The sequence below is a fragment of the Gobio gobio genome, assembly GCF_949357685.1.
Source record: "Gobio gobio genome assembly, chromosome: 13".
Classification (NCBI taxonomy): Eukaryota; Metazoa; Chordata; class Actinopteri; order Cypriniformes; family Gobionidae; genus Gobio; species Gobio gobio.
In genome coordinates this window covers 46,941,562-46,955,936 of record NC_137106.1, presented here as the reverse complement: position 1 = coordinate 46,955,936, position 14,375 = coordinate 46,941,562, and the positions used below count along the sequence as shown (strand labels likewise).

The following is a 14,375-nucleotide window of genomic DNA, read 5'->3' as shown; positions in this document are numbered from 1 at the left end:
GCGGTCCGCGTAGAATTGACGTGTTGTTACATTTTTGGAGAGGTGCGCGTCAGGGCAACAGTATCTGTCTGCAACATGCAAGACTTCAAGTTACGCCCCTTCAAGTTACACCCACTTCAAGTTACGCCCCTTCAAGTTACACCCACTTCAAGTTACGCCCCTTCAAGTTACGCCCACTTCAAGTTACGCCTACTTTCAAATTACCGCGAGAGCGAATAGAGAAGTTTCGTATGCTTTTAAATCGCTCTCGCACGCGTTTAACATAAACTGAACATACTCGAGTTAATTAAACGGGACTCTTAGCTGTTCAAGAACAGAAACGTGTGAGATGACATCTTCAAAATGCTTGTTTTGTCTGCATACAGTAAAGCAAGCTGCAATCTGCATTAGTGGCAAGGTATTGATAATGTATAGCTAGAAACCATTTTGCAATGTATCGTTTTTTCCATTATTTGTCCCACCACAACTACTTTGGTGCAAGCGCTAATATAGCTATCCTTTTGGAATTGGGCTTTGTGAAACTTTTTTTAAATAAAAAAATATTTTTAAACATCTTTTCATGTCATATTGTATGCCTGATGTGCTCACAATTAATTTTTGACAACACTAATGAACAGCTAAATGCAATCCTGTCAAACACATCTTATGATACTTTGAAAATTAACTACAAGCACACTCATCACAAAATCTTTTAATGAAGGGCAACACAATGCAGGTTTATGCAAACTCAATCTGTAAGTTCTGGCACTAATATTGTCATATAAAATTAGATTGTGCCTCCAGCCGCATAAAAACAGTCCATGCTGCAGTATCCTGCAAAATCATTTTTAGAGTAGAACCCTTGAAGTTTTCCTCTTTGTCCACATCCCCAGTATCCTTCACAATTTTTGTACACATCATCGCATTGAATGCAACGGGAGATCAGATAGGGAGTTCGGTAGGTCCTTCTATACTCCTCTGAAAAGGAGTTCCAGTTTACCACACCTGTTGACAAAAGAAGAGAGGTTCATGTGTAAAATAAAAAGTATTCCGTGAAGTAAATTCAGAAATGAAAAGAACACTTATTGCCTAAAACAAAAAGCATTGTAGAATAGCATTGTAGCATAGTGTAATGTTAACAACATAGAGAATGTTATATTATGATGATCAAAATAATTTTAGCACTAGAACCTTGACTTGAATCATAACTTAGGCCCACACATAGACAGATAAAGGACAAATGTAGAATCGTCACACAAAAGCACCACAACTGCACAAAAATCACAGAGGAAACAGTCATATATGGGTATAGAAAATAATAAATTAGGCAACATCTCTGTACAACATGGATTTACATTTTAATAATGGCAAGTGACCACTCCAGGGGCCATCTAATGATCAGAGGTGCTTTACCTCTAAAATTATGGAAGGAGGGCAGAAGGAAAGAGACAAAACTTATTGTCAAGCCAGCAGAAGTGTGCTTCCTTCAGAAAGGATTCCTCTCTCACTATCCTTCAGAAACGAGTGCATGTGAGAGCAAGGGTACAAATTGCAGGATCACCATCTTGTCACACCACAAGGATGAAGATCATCTGCAAAATTTCCTCAGGCAGCTGTGAACATAAAACATGAGTCACTACAAAATCAGTAGGCTCAATAACAGGTCTCCATCATCATCATCATCATCATCATCATTGACCAGGAAAGGGTGAAGGACCACTCTTAATTGGAATGTTCTGTAGCCTTCACATTTGTGTCCTGCAAATAGCATATACTGGAGGTCTTCAACCCTGCTCCTGGGATCCAATGTCCTGCTGAATTTATTTCCAACCCACTTCAGCACACCTGCATGTGATTTTCAAGCGATCCTGAAGAGATCAGGTGTGTTTGATTAGAATTAGAATCCAGTCCGAAAGGGCTTAACTGGCCCACTTTATATCAAGCAAAAAAGTATGACAATCCCTGACTTAAACCCTCATAGCAGCAAGAAAATAAAAACTCTCCCAAAAAACCCCAAAGGTAAAAGGGGAAGAAATATCAGGAAGGACCACAGAGGACTTCCTGGACCAAATCAAAATCCAAATTCTACATATTATAACCCATATCTATATGAGCATTGACGTTATACTTACAATTGTAAAATCAAATGGAGCCTCCATGACAGCATACCAGCAGTACTGCAAATATAACAAAGTTGTGTTTGTACTTAAGTTGTAATTCTTTTTTTTGTGTGTGCATGTGAATTCAGCAAGCTGAATGAAAAGAAAGAGAGAATCCTCTTTCACAACATTATGTTTAATATTATGAATACCATTGCATTAACAAAAACTGCTTTAGGTGGAACTGAAGAGAAGGGAAAAAACTAAAGCTGCGTCAGAGAGCGCTGACCCTATGCTGCCATCATTTGGGTCTTATTCCTTTAACACAAGTCCAATGCCAGTAAAGTAAAGGAAAGTAAAGGAAAAAGCTGCATGTGTGAAAAGGGCTATAGACACCATTAATGGACATTTTGTGAGAGAGCATGAATTAAATTTACTGTAAAACTTCACTCACCATCATCATGAAGATTCCACAGTCAATGCCAAATTGTTGTTGAGGGAGTCCCTGTTTATGAGAAGGAAGAAAAAAAAACATGTTTAATAAACAGCAAACTACAAAAGTTTAAAGATTTAGAGATTTGGGTTAGTGTGAAAGGGCCTTGCTTGGTGGTTTGAAGGGTTTGTAAGTGTAAAACGAGAAATAGTTAAAGTAGTAATAGCCCAAGTTGTGCCAAACCAATAATTATTTTTTTAAAAAAAGTGATATGCAGATAAAATGTCCTTGATATCCTACCTCAACATCCAGGCCTGTTAATTCTGTCAATGGTCCAGAGACAATGTGCTGTGCAACAGACCTGATAAAAACGAAAAGGGCATCAGAAACTTCTATAAAGTACTGGAGCACACAAAGTTCTGTCGAGGAACACATTGTTTTTGAGCTACAGGATATGTTAGTCTGAGGAACACGACTGGCAAACAGCAGTAGTTCAAACAATCTGAGCAAGTCTGGTGAACAAGACTAACATTTCAAACAATCTGAGCAAGTCTGGTGAACAAGACTAACATTTCAAACAATCTGAGCAAGTCTGGTGAACACGACTAACATCATTGCAAACAGTTTGAGGAAGTCTGAGGAACACGACTTCCAACGAACATCTTCCTTTAGAAACCTTAAGATGTTTAGATAAGGTCCGTGTGCAAAGCCTTGTTCCATGACTGAATATTGGGAATCCAGGAACAGAACCTTGGAAATGAGTCAACAAGTCTTCACCATTACGACACAGATAAAGTCAATTGCAGCCAGGATTACAAAATACTAAAAAGAAAGGAGGACCTACAACTTAAATGTGTTAGCTATTTTTAGTATGAATCCTTTCCATGAGTGTGGTTTTGTAATAAATACTAAAAATTCACTTACACACTTTGCCCTGGGGTCCATAGGGGGAATATCAGGGCATCTTTCTTTTGGGGGTCCAACTTAAAGAAAGAAAATATAGCAAAAACTTAGCTCTGACTTTTAACACTTATTTGATCCATTATTTATTATATTTATTTTTATTAAATTTAAAATGACATTCGAAGCTCCTTTTTTCATTTTCTCCATGTTGTATGACCTTAAAGTGTTGTCATCTTGTTGTGTGTTGCAACTTTGTTTTGAAAAGCGTTGTATAAGATATAAGGGTTATCACTATTAGTTAAATGTACTGTGGGTACTTACTGGAAGACAGAGGAAAGGGTCACAGGATGAGGGCAAGAGCCACGTTGGTGGAATATGGAGATCCACAATGTAAACATCTTTCCCCTGTAGAAGATCTCTATCAGTAATTACAGTAATTGTAATTCAAATGAATTTGTCACAAATATCTGTATAAAATGACAGACACACCTGATACTGCAATATTTCCTTGATAAGCCTAAAGCAAGCATTTCCCACCTGGAAAAACAACACTTTTAAACCTTATTCCAGAAAAAGTGCAATTACTTCAAAAATAAAACTAAAAATGTTCCCCACCATTGAATCCATTTCCCTTCTTAGTCCCAGAGATACAAAGTTCTCTCTTGTGAGGCACGTCTGACCATCTTTTACAGTCATTTCATTCGTTGGTCTGTCCTCATCCAGTACATAATTCACCTACATATTACAAATAAATGCTTTAATTAATACAGCACGTTAAACATCAGTTCAAACAACCACTAATATTATTTTTTTAACATAAAGCTAACGTTACGACAAATTTAGTGATTCATTGCGCTAACAAGCTTCTGTTGTTTATGCTGCCTTCACGTGCTATCAGAAATGTGATAATTTACAACTTCTGAAATCGTGATCACGAGCTCATAGCATTCAAGTTTCGAAATGGGAGGGAGTTCATGTACATTGTTATACCAAGGAAACTCTATTTATGTATTTACGACAATTCTGAGAGCACGAGAAGGCAACATAATTATCTCGCCAGAATGTAAAATATTGCTTAACAATGCTAAGCGAGGACGGTTGAGTTTTAATACATTATGAACTCCAGAAACAATACCAAAATGTGTTACTACTGTATGAAAATGACATTTCAATTTAAACGGTTATCTCTGGAAAATATTCTTACCGTTGTCTCTAAACGAGTTGCCATCTTGCCAACAAAATCTCGTTCTGACTTCTGACATTCAATTCAATTCAATTCAAATTTATTTGTATAGCGCTTTTCACAATACACATTGTTTCAAAGCAGCTTTACAGAAAGTGCATTTCATAGATGTACAGTAAAAATGTTAGAAAGACAATGTTAAAGAATAATGTTCGAAAAAGTTAATCAATCGTGTATTAATTTAGGCCATAACAACGCTGGCGTTGAGTCGTCTCTTCACAGGCGTCGAGTCGTCTCATCACAGGTGTCGGGGCATCCGAAATCTCCATGAGAGGCTGGATACAAACTGGAGCTGATGAACTATTTACCTCGGGACTAGTGTCCCGAGATAACAACAGAAAAGCAGATGGGAAATGATTAGCGTAGCTGCTGTTCAGAATATTATATTAATGCTTTTGATCCGATTTAACTGTAGTATAAAAAGATAATTATAATGTGAATGCTTGGCTAAAGAGATGCGTCTTTAATCTAGTTTTAAACTGGGACAGCGAGTCTGAACCTCGAACAATATCAGGAAGACTATTCCAGAGTTTAGGAGCTAAATGTGAAAAAGCCCTCCCTCCTTTAGTGGACTTAGATATCCTAGGAATGACCAGAAGCCTAGAGTTTAGTGATCTTAAAGAGCGCGATGGATTGTAGGGCGATAGAAGATCCGTTAGATACACTGGAGCTAAACCATTTAGGGCTTTATAGGTTAGTAGCAATAGTTTGTAATTGATACGGAACTTCACAGGTAACCAGTGTAGAGATGATAAAATTGGTGTTATATGATCATATTTTCTTGACCTAGTAAGAACTCTAGCAGCCGCGTTTTGGACTAACTGTAGTTTATTTATGGAGGATGAAGGACAACCAGCTAATAAAGCATTACAGTAATCTAATCTCGAGGTCATGAATGCATGAACTAACTTTTCTGCATCAGAAATAGATAGCATGTTACGTAGCTTAGCAATGTTTCTAAGATGGAAAAATGCCGTTCTTGTAACATATGAAATATGATTTTCGAATGTCAGGTTGCGGTCTAATATAACACCCAGGTCTTTTACTGTAGTGGATAAAGTGACAGGACATCCTTCCAAGGTAAAATTGTATTGCGAGAGGTTTTGTGGGCAGTTTTTTGGACCAATAAGTAACACCTCCGTTTTATCTGAATTTAATAGCAGAAAATTACACGTCATCCAGTATTTAATATCTTCAACACACGCTGTCAGTTTAGATAATTTAGCGTTTTCATCCGGTCGTGATGAAATATATAATTGAGTGTCATCAGCATAACAGTGGAAATTAATTCCATGTTTTCTTATAATATTACCAAGTGGCAGCATATATATAGAGAATAGCAGAGGGCCTAACACGGATCCTTGCGGCACCCCATAGTCTACTGACGTCATCTTTGATTTTTCCCCATTTAGACAGACAAAATGGTAGCGGTCTGATAAGTACAATCTAAACCAGTTTAATGCCTGTCCCTGAACACCAGTATAATTTTGAAGTCGATCTAAGAGTAGTTTATGATCTATGGTATCAAACGCAGCACTAAGATCGAGTAGAACTAGTATTGAGATACAGCCTTGGTCAGAAGCTAGAAGTAAATCATTTGTGATTTTAACGAGTGCAGTTTCTGTGCTATGATGCGGCCTGAATCCTGATTGAAATTTTTCATAGATATCATTTTCTTGCAAGAAAGCGCACAATTGAGCGGACACAACTTTTTCTAGTATTTTAGACATAAATGGAAGATTTGAAATTGGTCTGTAATTTGCTAGGTTATTATGATCTAATTGTGGCTTCTTAATGAGAGGTTTTATGACTGCCAACTTGAATATTCTTGGAACATGACCTAAAGATAAAGATGAGTTAATAATATTGAGAAGAGGCTCTTCCACTACAGGTAACAATTCTTTCAGTAGTTTAGTGGGTATTGGATCTAATAAACATGTTGTTGGTTTAGATGCAATGATAAGTTTATTTAGCTCTTCCTGTCCTATAGTTGTAAAGCGGTGTAGTAGTTCTTGACGGGCGATAGTTGCGGTTGAATCATAAGACATCATTAAAGATTGTATATTTACAATTTTGTTTCTGATGCTTTCTATTTTCTCAGTGAAGAAATTCATAAAATCATTACTACTAAACTGTAACGGAATATTTTGCTCAGGCGATGTTTGTTTATTTGTTAGTCTAGCCACGGTGTTAAATAAAAACCTTGGGTTATTTTGATTATTTTCTATTATTTTGCGGAGATGCTCAGCCCTGGCTGCTTTTAGGGCCTTTTTATAACGTGACATACTATCTTTCCACGCGATTCTAAAGACCTCTAAATTTGTTTGTTTCCATTTACGCTCTAAGTTACGAGTTTCTCTCTTGATAACATGTGTAGCACTGTTGTACCATGGTGCTTTAGGTTTCTCTCTAACCTTTTTTAATCTAATTGGTGCAACAATTTCTAATGTGCTAGATAAAATCGTGCTCATACTGCTAGCCATTTCCTCTAGTTCATCTGTTTGTTTGGGTTCACTGAGCAGCTGAGCCAGATCAGGTAAGCTATTTGAGAATCTATCTATAGTGGTTGGAAGGATTGTTCTGCCTGGTCGATAACGTGGCGCAACATGACAGATTTCAGCAGTACGCAGTATGCAAGTTACCATGTAATGGTCAGTGACATCATCACTTTGCGGTATAATATCTATGTCGGTTGGGTTGGTTCCATGTGATATAATTAAATCTAGTGTGTGATTAAGACGATGAGTGGGACCAGTGACGTTTTGCTTAACCCCAAAGGAGTTTAATAGATCTGTAAATGCAGCCCCTAATGCATCATTTGTGTTATCTACGTGTATGTTAAAATCTCCAACAATTAATGCTTTATCGACGTTGACCAATAGATCTGAGAGAAAGTCTGCAAACTCTTTTAAGAAATCAGCATAGGGCCCTGGAGGTCTATACACAGTAGCCAAGGCTAGAGATAATACGGATTTCTTTCTTACATTTAAGAGCGTAACATTTAGCACTAGTACTTCAAACGAATTAAACCTGTGACCTGTTTTATGAGTAACATTAAGAATATCTCTATAGATTGTTGCAACACCCCCGCCATGACCAATCAGACGGGGCTCATGCTTATAACAGTATCCTGGCGGAGTAGACTCATTTAGACCGAAATAATCATTTGGCTTAAGCCAGGTTTCAGTAAGGCAAAGTACATCAAAACTATTATCTGTGACCATTTCATTTATAATAACCGCCTTAGGTGTGAGCGATCTAATGTTTAGAAGACCTAGTTTTAGAAATTGTTTTTGTTCACTAATATTGAGATTTTCTGGTTTAATCACAATTAGATTTTTCCTAGATCCTACAGTAGATTTAATGTTTGACCTCACTAAACGAGGAATAGACACAGTTTCTATATAATGTTCTACACAGTTATGTTCAGACACAGTTTCTATATAATGTTCTACACAGTTATGTTCAGACACAGTTTCTATATAATGTTCTACATTGGTACTTATCAGTGATGCGCGGGTTGATCCAAAATGAGCGGGTGCCCGCGGCCACCCGCGGTTACCCGTGGTTACGAGTCATCCAAAAATATTTTTAATGATATTCGGGTCACGGTCGGTCGGATCGTCAATAAATCCTTATTTACCTTTTGAATGTTGAGCGTTATTAACTTTTGAATAAATGCTGACGCGGGACAAAATGCCCGATTTCCCAAAACGTTGAACTGAGCAATGCCATTGTACCATTTTAATAGGCTACTTTTAAACGCATTTAAAGTCAGTTTTATGTATTTTCTGAGAGGGGGCGGGATTTTTGTTGGGAAAGTCGGGGGAGAGACGCACACTTCGATTAGACTGGATAAACACATGCAGCATCTTAATTGTTAAGAAAATTTAACGAAATAAATGAATAAATCAAGCCTGTATTACATAACACTAGGCTATATCATACAGCATTCAGAAAAATAACAGTTTGCGCTCCTAAGGGCTTTCACACTTTTCCAAATGTGGGCTGATGAATTCTTCAAGCCGGGTCGAAACATAAACATCGCGTTCATCAATAATATGCATCTGGAGCTGAAATGGAAAATGATGGGCCGCCTCAAGAACTTCCTGCTCTCGCTGCTGCACCTCTGAGCGCACCACGCCAGGGCCTGAAACATTTTCTCAATGGCCCAATGAGCTACGATGAGCATTTACTACTTTTAAAAAATGCGGGTCAGGAAGCGGGTCGGGTACAATATTTTCTTCTTTTTTTTTCCGGTCCGAGTTGCGGGCGGGTTAGTTGAAAACGTCGGTCGGGTGCGGGTTGTTTATACATTGACCCGCGCATCACTGGTACTTATGTCAATTAAGTTTGGACAGCATTGTTTTTGTTCACTAATATTGAGATTTTCTGGTTTAATCACAATTAGATTTTTCCTAGATCTTACAGTAGATTTAATGTTTGACCTCACTAAACGAGGAATAGACACAGTTTCTATATAATGTTCTACACAGTTATGTTCAGACACAGTTTCTATATAATGTTCTACATTGGTACTTATGTCAGTTAAGTTAGGACAGCAAATACTGTGATTTGGACTTTGACTTACTAGTCATATGGTGGTGTGCAGCGCTCTGGAGATGTTGTCCGACAGAAGAGCCGCTCCGATTCTGCTGGGGTGAAGGCCATCAGGACGGAAGAGCCTAGGTCGCTCCCAAAACAGATTCCAATTATTTACAAAGAGCAGCTTCTGTTCATTACACCATGACATTAACCATTCATTTAGAGCAAATAATCTACTGAACTTTTCATGTCCTAGTCGGTACGTGGGAAGCGGTCCAGACACGATGATCGATGCTTCAGGCGATGTTCTGCGCACCGTCTCGATCAGGCTCCTGTAGTCCCTCTTCAGAACCTCCGTCTGCCGCAGCCTGGTGTCGTTCGTTCCCGCGTGCAGCACGACACCTCCGATGCGCTCGTCACCGTTCAGGATCTCGGGAACCTGCGCAGCGACATGGAAAGCAGTGAGTGATTACCTTGCCTTTACCTGAGGTAGCGTGGACATGTCGGACGATGGAAGTACCGATGACCACAACGTCGCGTTCCGTCTCGCGAAGAGGGGAGAAGCGGTTCCGGGTGGAGATCTCGAAGACCGGGAGGGGCGGAGAGGTCCTAGCTCTGGTCCTGGCTCGCGTCTTCCGCTGTGGAAGCACCCAGGGTCGTGTCGGCGCCGGAGTGAACGAAACCAGGGATGATGATCGCGTCCTGGGTGCTTTGGTCCTGTGCAGAGAAACACACGGAGTAGACGAGGTCGGAGTCAAGAGGTTACTAACCGCATCGGCGCGTGATGTTTCAAGCGCTGATCGCCGCTCTCTCAGCACGGCTCGTCTCTCTAGTAGATCGCTAATCTGCTTCTCCAACGACTCCAACTCCAACTGCACCGAATGCAGCTCGAACGTGTCCTCGCCTGCACTCAAAGGTAACATTAGACACACATCCGAGTTATTCGTCATTGTAGCAGATGTGCTGCGATGACGAATTGTCGGTTTCAGTGGTGACCGGTGTAAATAAGTTACCACGTGTGCAATGCTAGCAGGCTACCGGTGTAAATAAGTTCCACGCGTGCAATGCTAGCGGGCTACCGGTGTAGATAAGCTACCACGCGTGCAATGCTAGCGGGCTACGGTTAGTAGCGGAAGTTCGGATATAAGTAGTGATATCAAAGCAATCCGATTGTTTTTTATAGAGAATCGTATCGGAGATATATTCACACGCTGTAAATAATAGAAAATAATCGTTTGTAAGCGAGTGATAAGGAGAAAATCAAGGATTATGAATCAATTCGACGGTTTGTAACCAAAGAGTTTTGGGACACCATTGACAGTCAATGGTGCCTGACATCTCGTGTGGTTCGGTGTGATTTGGACAACTTCAAATTACGCCCCCTTCAAGTTACGCCCCTGTCTTGCAGACTGCAGACAGACCCATCTCCGTCAGGGTACGGCGTATCCAACGCGTCTATGCGTATGGTACGCCGCACCTTCTGCGTGCACTCGACGCAGAAGTATAAATTGGCCTTTAAGGCATATGTTAGCTGTGTCCCAAAGTGAAGGGTGCGCACTTCGAAGCCGTGCACTTTGAAGGCCAGACCAGGCCATGCCTTCGAAGTGCACGAAGGGCGAACCGAGGGACAGGGTTGCCAGGTCTGCACAACAATACCCCTCCAATTGCTAATAAAAAGTAGCAGAATCACGGACAAAATGGGCCAGAATATGCCAAAACGCGGGGGGCGCCCAGTACAAATATTGCTAAAGTAAAGACAACTTACACCTGTGGACTATAGGCTACAAACAACCCACATCAACAGTAAATGCTTCCCAATTTTAGACTTGGCAACACTGAACCGAGCGTCGTTGAATGGGCTGTAGCAGGTGTGTGACAACTGACAGCGGACGTTCGTGAGGAGATTTTAAAAAGAGAAATGGAGCAGAATTTATTTATTTATTTTTTGCTTTTTATGAGTTTTATTGGATTTTGACATGCTTCAAAGCCTGCGATGATAAGAGACCGGACCATAAGCACGTAAATCTGTAGCATATGGTTAAATATTTAATCGTTAAGTTGCAACTATTGTTTATTTATTATGTTAAATGTAACTGTTACAATATATTTTAAACATTTATATATTTACGTTCAAGTCTTTATTTAAGTACTTATTTTTATTCAACTCACATCATCTCAGATGCAATTGTAGCTACTTTTTATGACATGCCAGCCGTCGACCGATTCAGGCCCGCAAACCTGCGGACAGTTAGCCTGGGAAAACCCAGACAACTTCCGGCAAATTTAGATTTGCTCTGCAAGTAGTCTGGCAAAGAGCACATTCAAGCCCATTTCTAAACCCTAGAAATCGCGGCACCAATCAGAAACGTTGGGGCGGGCTTTAGACGATGACGACAGCGCAGCGACATTGAAGTAGATTTGTGGAGCATCACTCGTTCAAATCAGCTATCGCGTCTGTTTAAAGCGATTTAAACTTTTCCTTTTCGTTAAAGGTCCCATGGCATGAAATTTTCATTTTATGAGGTATTTCAACATTAATATGAGTTCCCCTAGCCTGAATATTGTCCCCAAGTGGATAGAAATGTTGATCGGTGTAAACCCGAGTTCTGGCTGTCTCTCTCTGCCTTTGAGAAAATGACAGGCCAGACTAGCCAATCCTGAAGCCTCCTGGTTTGACGTCCAAGCAGGAACGGTTTCCTCCCTTTCCCCCGCCCAGAGAATCTGCCACGCCCATGCAAACACTCGAGATCATTAACGTTACTTGTGAACGAGTGAACTGGCAGTTTCTCAGTGTTTGGATGTACAAATGAAAACAGAAGTCTTTCTTCAGTTCCTTCTGATCTGTGATCATTGATTTCTGATGTGTAGCTAATTATTTATTATTCGTGCACACGCTGCGGCTTCTCTCTCTCCCGACAGAACGGTGTTTTCGTGTTTTCTATCTTGTGAGTCAGTGTTTTGTACGTCCTCGTCGCGTCTATCTGTTCTAAAATGTGCATACAGTCTTTTCTGTTTAACATCAGCAGTAACATCTTTAGAGATAAACCTCACACACGCCGAAGCTCGGCCTTCAACATCCCCGACCCCCAGTACTGCATCTGGCCCACAGCGGAGGCACCAAACGCGGCGTGAGATTAAGCAGAAGGGGGGTAAGCGTGAGGGTATCTGGGCTAGGCTAGCCAGCTTTCCCCACAATAAACTGGATTACATTCGATTACAGCTGTTGTGTCTTTGTTTGCGCTGTGTAAGTTACTCAATGCGCATCACTGACGCTATTCATATGATTGGAACATATCTAGAAATAATGCTTTAATCAAACTTACTAACTCGTTCATCTCGCTGTAATGGTACATTGCATGTGTTACAAAGTTGGTAGAATAATGATGAAGAGGACTCGGTGTGACTGGGACTCATGTTTATTCAGAACTCTCAGATACAAACACAATAAACTCGCGCTGACAGACAGCGCTCTCATAACTCAGTAGTTACTATAAATAACTTTGTTAGCAATCGCTCCGTCTCCGTGATGTCCTGTTCGCGAACGAATCATTCTTTTGAATCGGTTCTTTTTAGTGAACCGAACCAGTTCACCAAATCGGACTGAATCGTTCTAAACGGTTCGCGTCTCGAGTCAGCGCTGATCCATAATTTACTAACTTTCTGACATGAGTGACAGCCCCTCTGACTAGAAATAAACTAATAACCTGAAGTATATTCTAGTAACTACAACAGTTCACCCTGAACTGAGACATGCTGAGAGAACTGATGTGAAGTGAACACAGGTCCATCTGTCTCTGGCAGACTCGTGCCTGCTCGTGCCTCGTTAAACCACGCCCCCTCCGCTCATTTAAAATTCAAAGATGTCAGCCAATCACAACAGTGGGCGTTTTTCCTGAAGTCTCACAGCAGACACGCCTCTTGAAGCAGGGCAGTCAGCCACAGGGCAAACAGCAGTATAGAAAAAATGCCTTTTATTTCTAAATTATGACATTTTATGATGTAAAAATCATACTAACAATATAAGTACACCTCAGGAAACACTATAAAATAATAGAAAAATGCCATGCCATGGGACCTTTAAAACCCGAGCAAAGAACAACACTCGAAGCCTTCATATCTAAAAAAGATGTTATCGCTGTCTTACCGACTGGATTCGGCAAAAGTCTGATACCAGCTTGGCCCTTTGGTGGCCAAACGAATGGGTCTTAGCGAGAGCCCTCTGGTAGTGTTAATGCTTTACAAAATATAGTTTTAAGTCCTTTTCAGGCGTGAATGTAGTTGTTTAAAGCTCAAATCTGTGGTTTATTTATAAAGAGAGCGCCTTTTTTAAAATTTGATCTGCCGTTAGTTGTGAGCTCCAGTGGTTCAGCGGCGCTCAATCGATCATTGAGCCCGCCGAGAGGCGCCTTTCCTTGGCCAGTCCTTCTGCCATCTGCCACTGGCTCTGATGTCTCTGTAGTGGTTAAACCGTCTCGTCTTGTGTTGATCTAACGGCTGATCTTTGCTCTCATTAATCTATAATTTGTTCCTAGACAGATCGTTTTGTCTGAGGGCAAAGTGAAGTTTCATAACTTTATATTTTTAAGATATTAAACTTTACCGTTGTAGTCTCCTAGCGCTGACTTTGACTGAATTGCTTTATTTATTGTATAGCTTATACCTTTTACTTATACTTTTATAATTGCTATTGATGATCACACATAAACTGACATTTAACAAAAAGAGACTGGGTTGTGTTTTGTGTCATATTTAATTTATTACAGTGATAATCATAGCCTATATTATGTGTGTGTTTTTTTAAATGTAAACGAAAAGAGGCTGGGTTTTTTATATTTCGTTTTGTTATAAACATGCATTGAAGATAATATGCATTGCCTGCACTACATATACAAATATATACTGAGTGATACTGTCAGCATTGTAGGTGGACTAGTGTCCTCCCGTCCTCGGGAGTTCGTTCTCCGGAGTCAAACTTGGCAAGTCACGGACGCAAGTCAGAAGTTCGCGTACGAAATATGTCATAAAACACCACTGCCTCATTTCATAAAAAAATAAATAAACATAAAAGCCACACGAATGTGGTTCAGGCAACGCGTAGCTAGGCCTACATTGATTATCTTATATATTTATAATAAAACGAAGTATAAAACACGTTGCCTCTTTTCGTTTACAT

At 40.0% G+C, this 14,375-nt stretch overlaps 1 protein-coding gene across 2 annotated transcripts; it reads right to left on the bottom strand.

The window, feature by feature from the left end:
- Positions 1-675: 675 nt before the first annotated feature.
- LOC307136121 (uncharacterized protein) lies at positions 676-12,682 on the bottom strand. 2 transcript variants are annotated; one of them, XM_079832902.1, is made up of 12 exons: positions 12,526-12,682; positions 9,723-10,111; positions 9,249-9,641; positions 4,030-4,149; positions 3,904-3,951; positions 3,736-3,819; positions 3,436-3,494; positions 2,812-2,872; positions 2,533-2,583; positions 2,112-2,156; positions 1,393-1,847; positions 676-984 (listed from the first exon to the last, which is right to left on the bottom strand). In XM_079832902.1, the coding sequence occupies exons 4-11, from the start codon at positions 4,108-4,110 to the stop codon at positions 1,800-1,802; spliced, it is 477 nt and encodes a 158-aa protein (XP_079689028.1). In that variant the 5' UTR covers positions 4,111-4,149; positions 9,249-9,641; positions 9,723-10,111; positions 12,526-12,682; the 3' UTR covers positions 676-984; positions 1,393-1,799. The 2 variants fall into 2 exon arrangements, with proteins under 2 accessions (XP_079689028.1, XP_079689027.1); XM_079832901.1 differs by lacking the exon at positions 12,526-12,682 and having other exon boundaries at positions 677-984; positions 1,393-1,592; positions 1,679-1,847; positions 9,973-10,106.
- Positions 12,683-14,375: the final 1,693 nt, after the last annotated feature.

Bases quoted from the DNA above. Each gene is read 5' to 3' on its own strand.
- LOC307136121 (XM_079832902.1), bottom strand. From the start codon at position 4,110: ATGACTGTAAAAGATGGTCAGACGTGCCTCACAAGAGAGAACTTTGTA. The intron at 3,820-3,903 runs GTGTGTCTGTCA...GATCTTCTACAG, and splicing joins AGGAAATATTGCAGTATCAG to GGGAAAGATGTTTACATTGT. The intron at 2,584-2,811 runs GTAGGATATCAA...TCTCATAAACAG, and splicing joins TAACAGGCCTGGATGTTGAG to GGACTCCCTCAACAACAATT.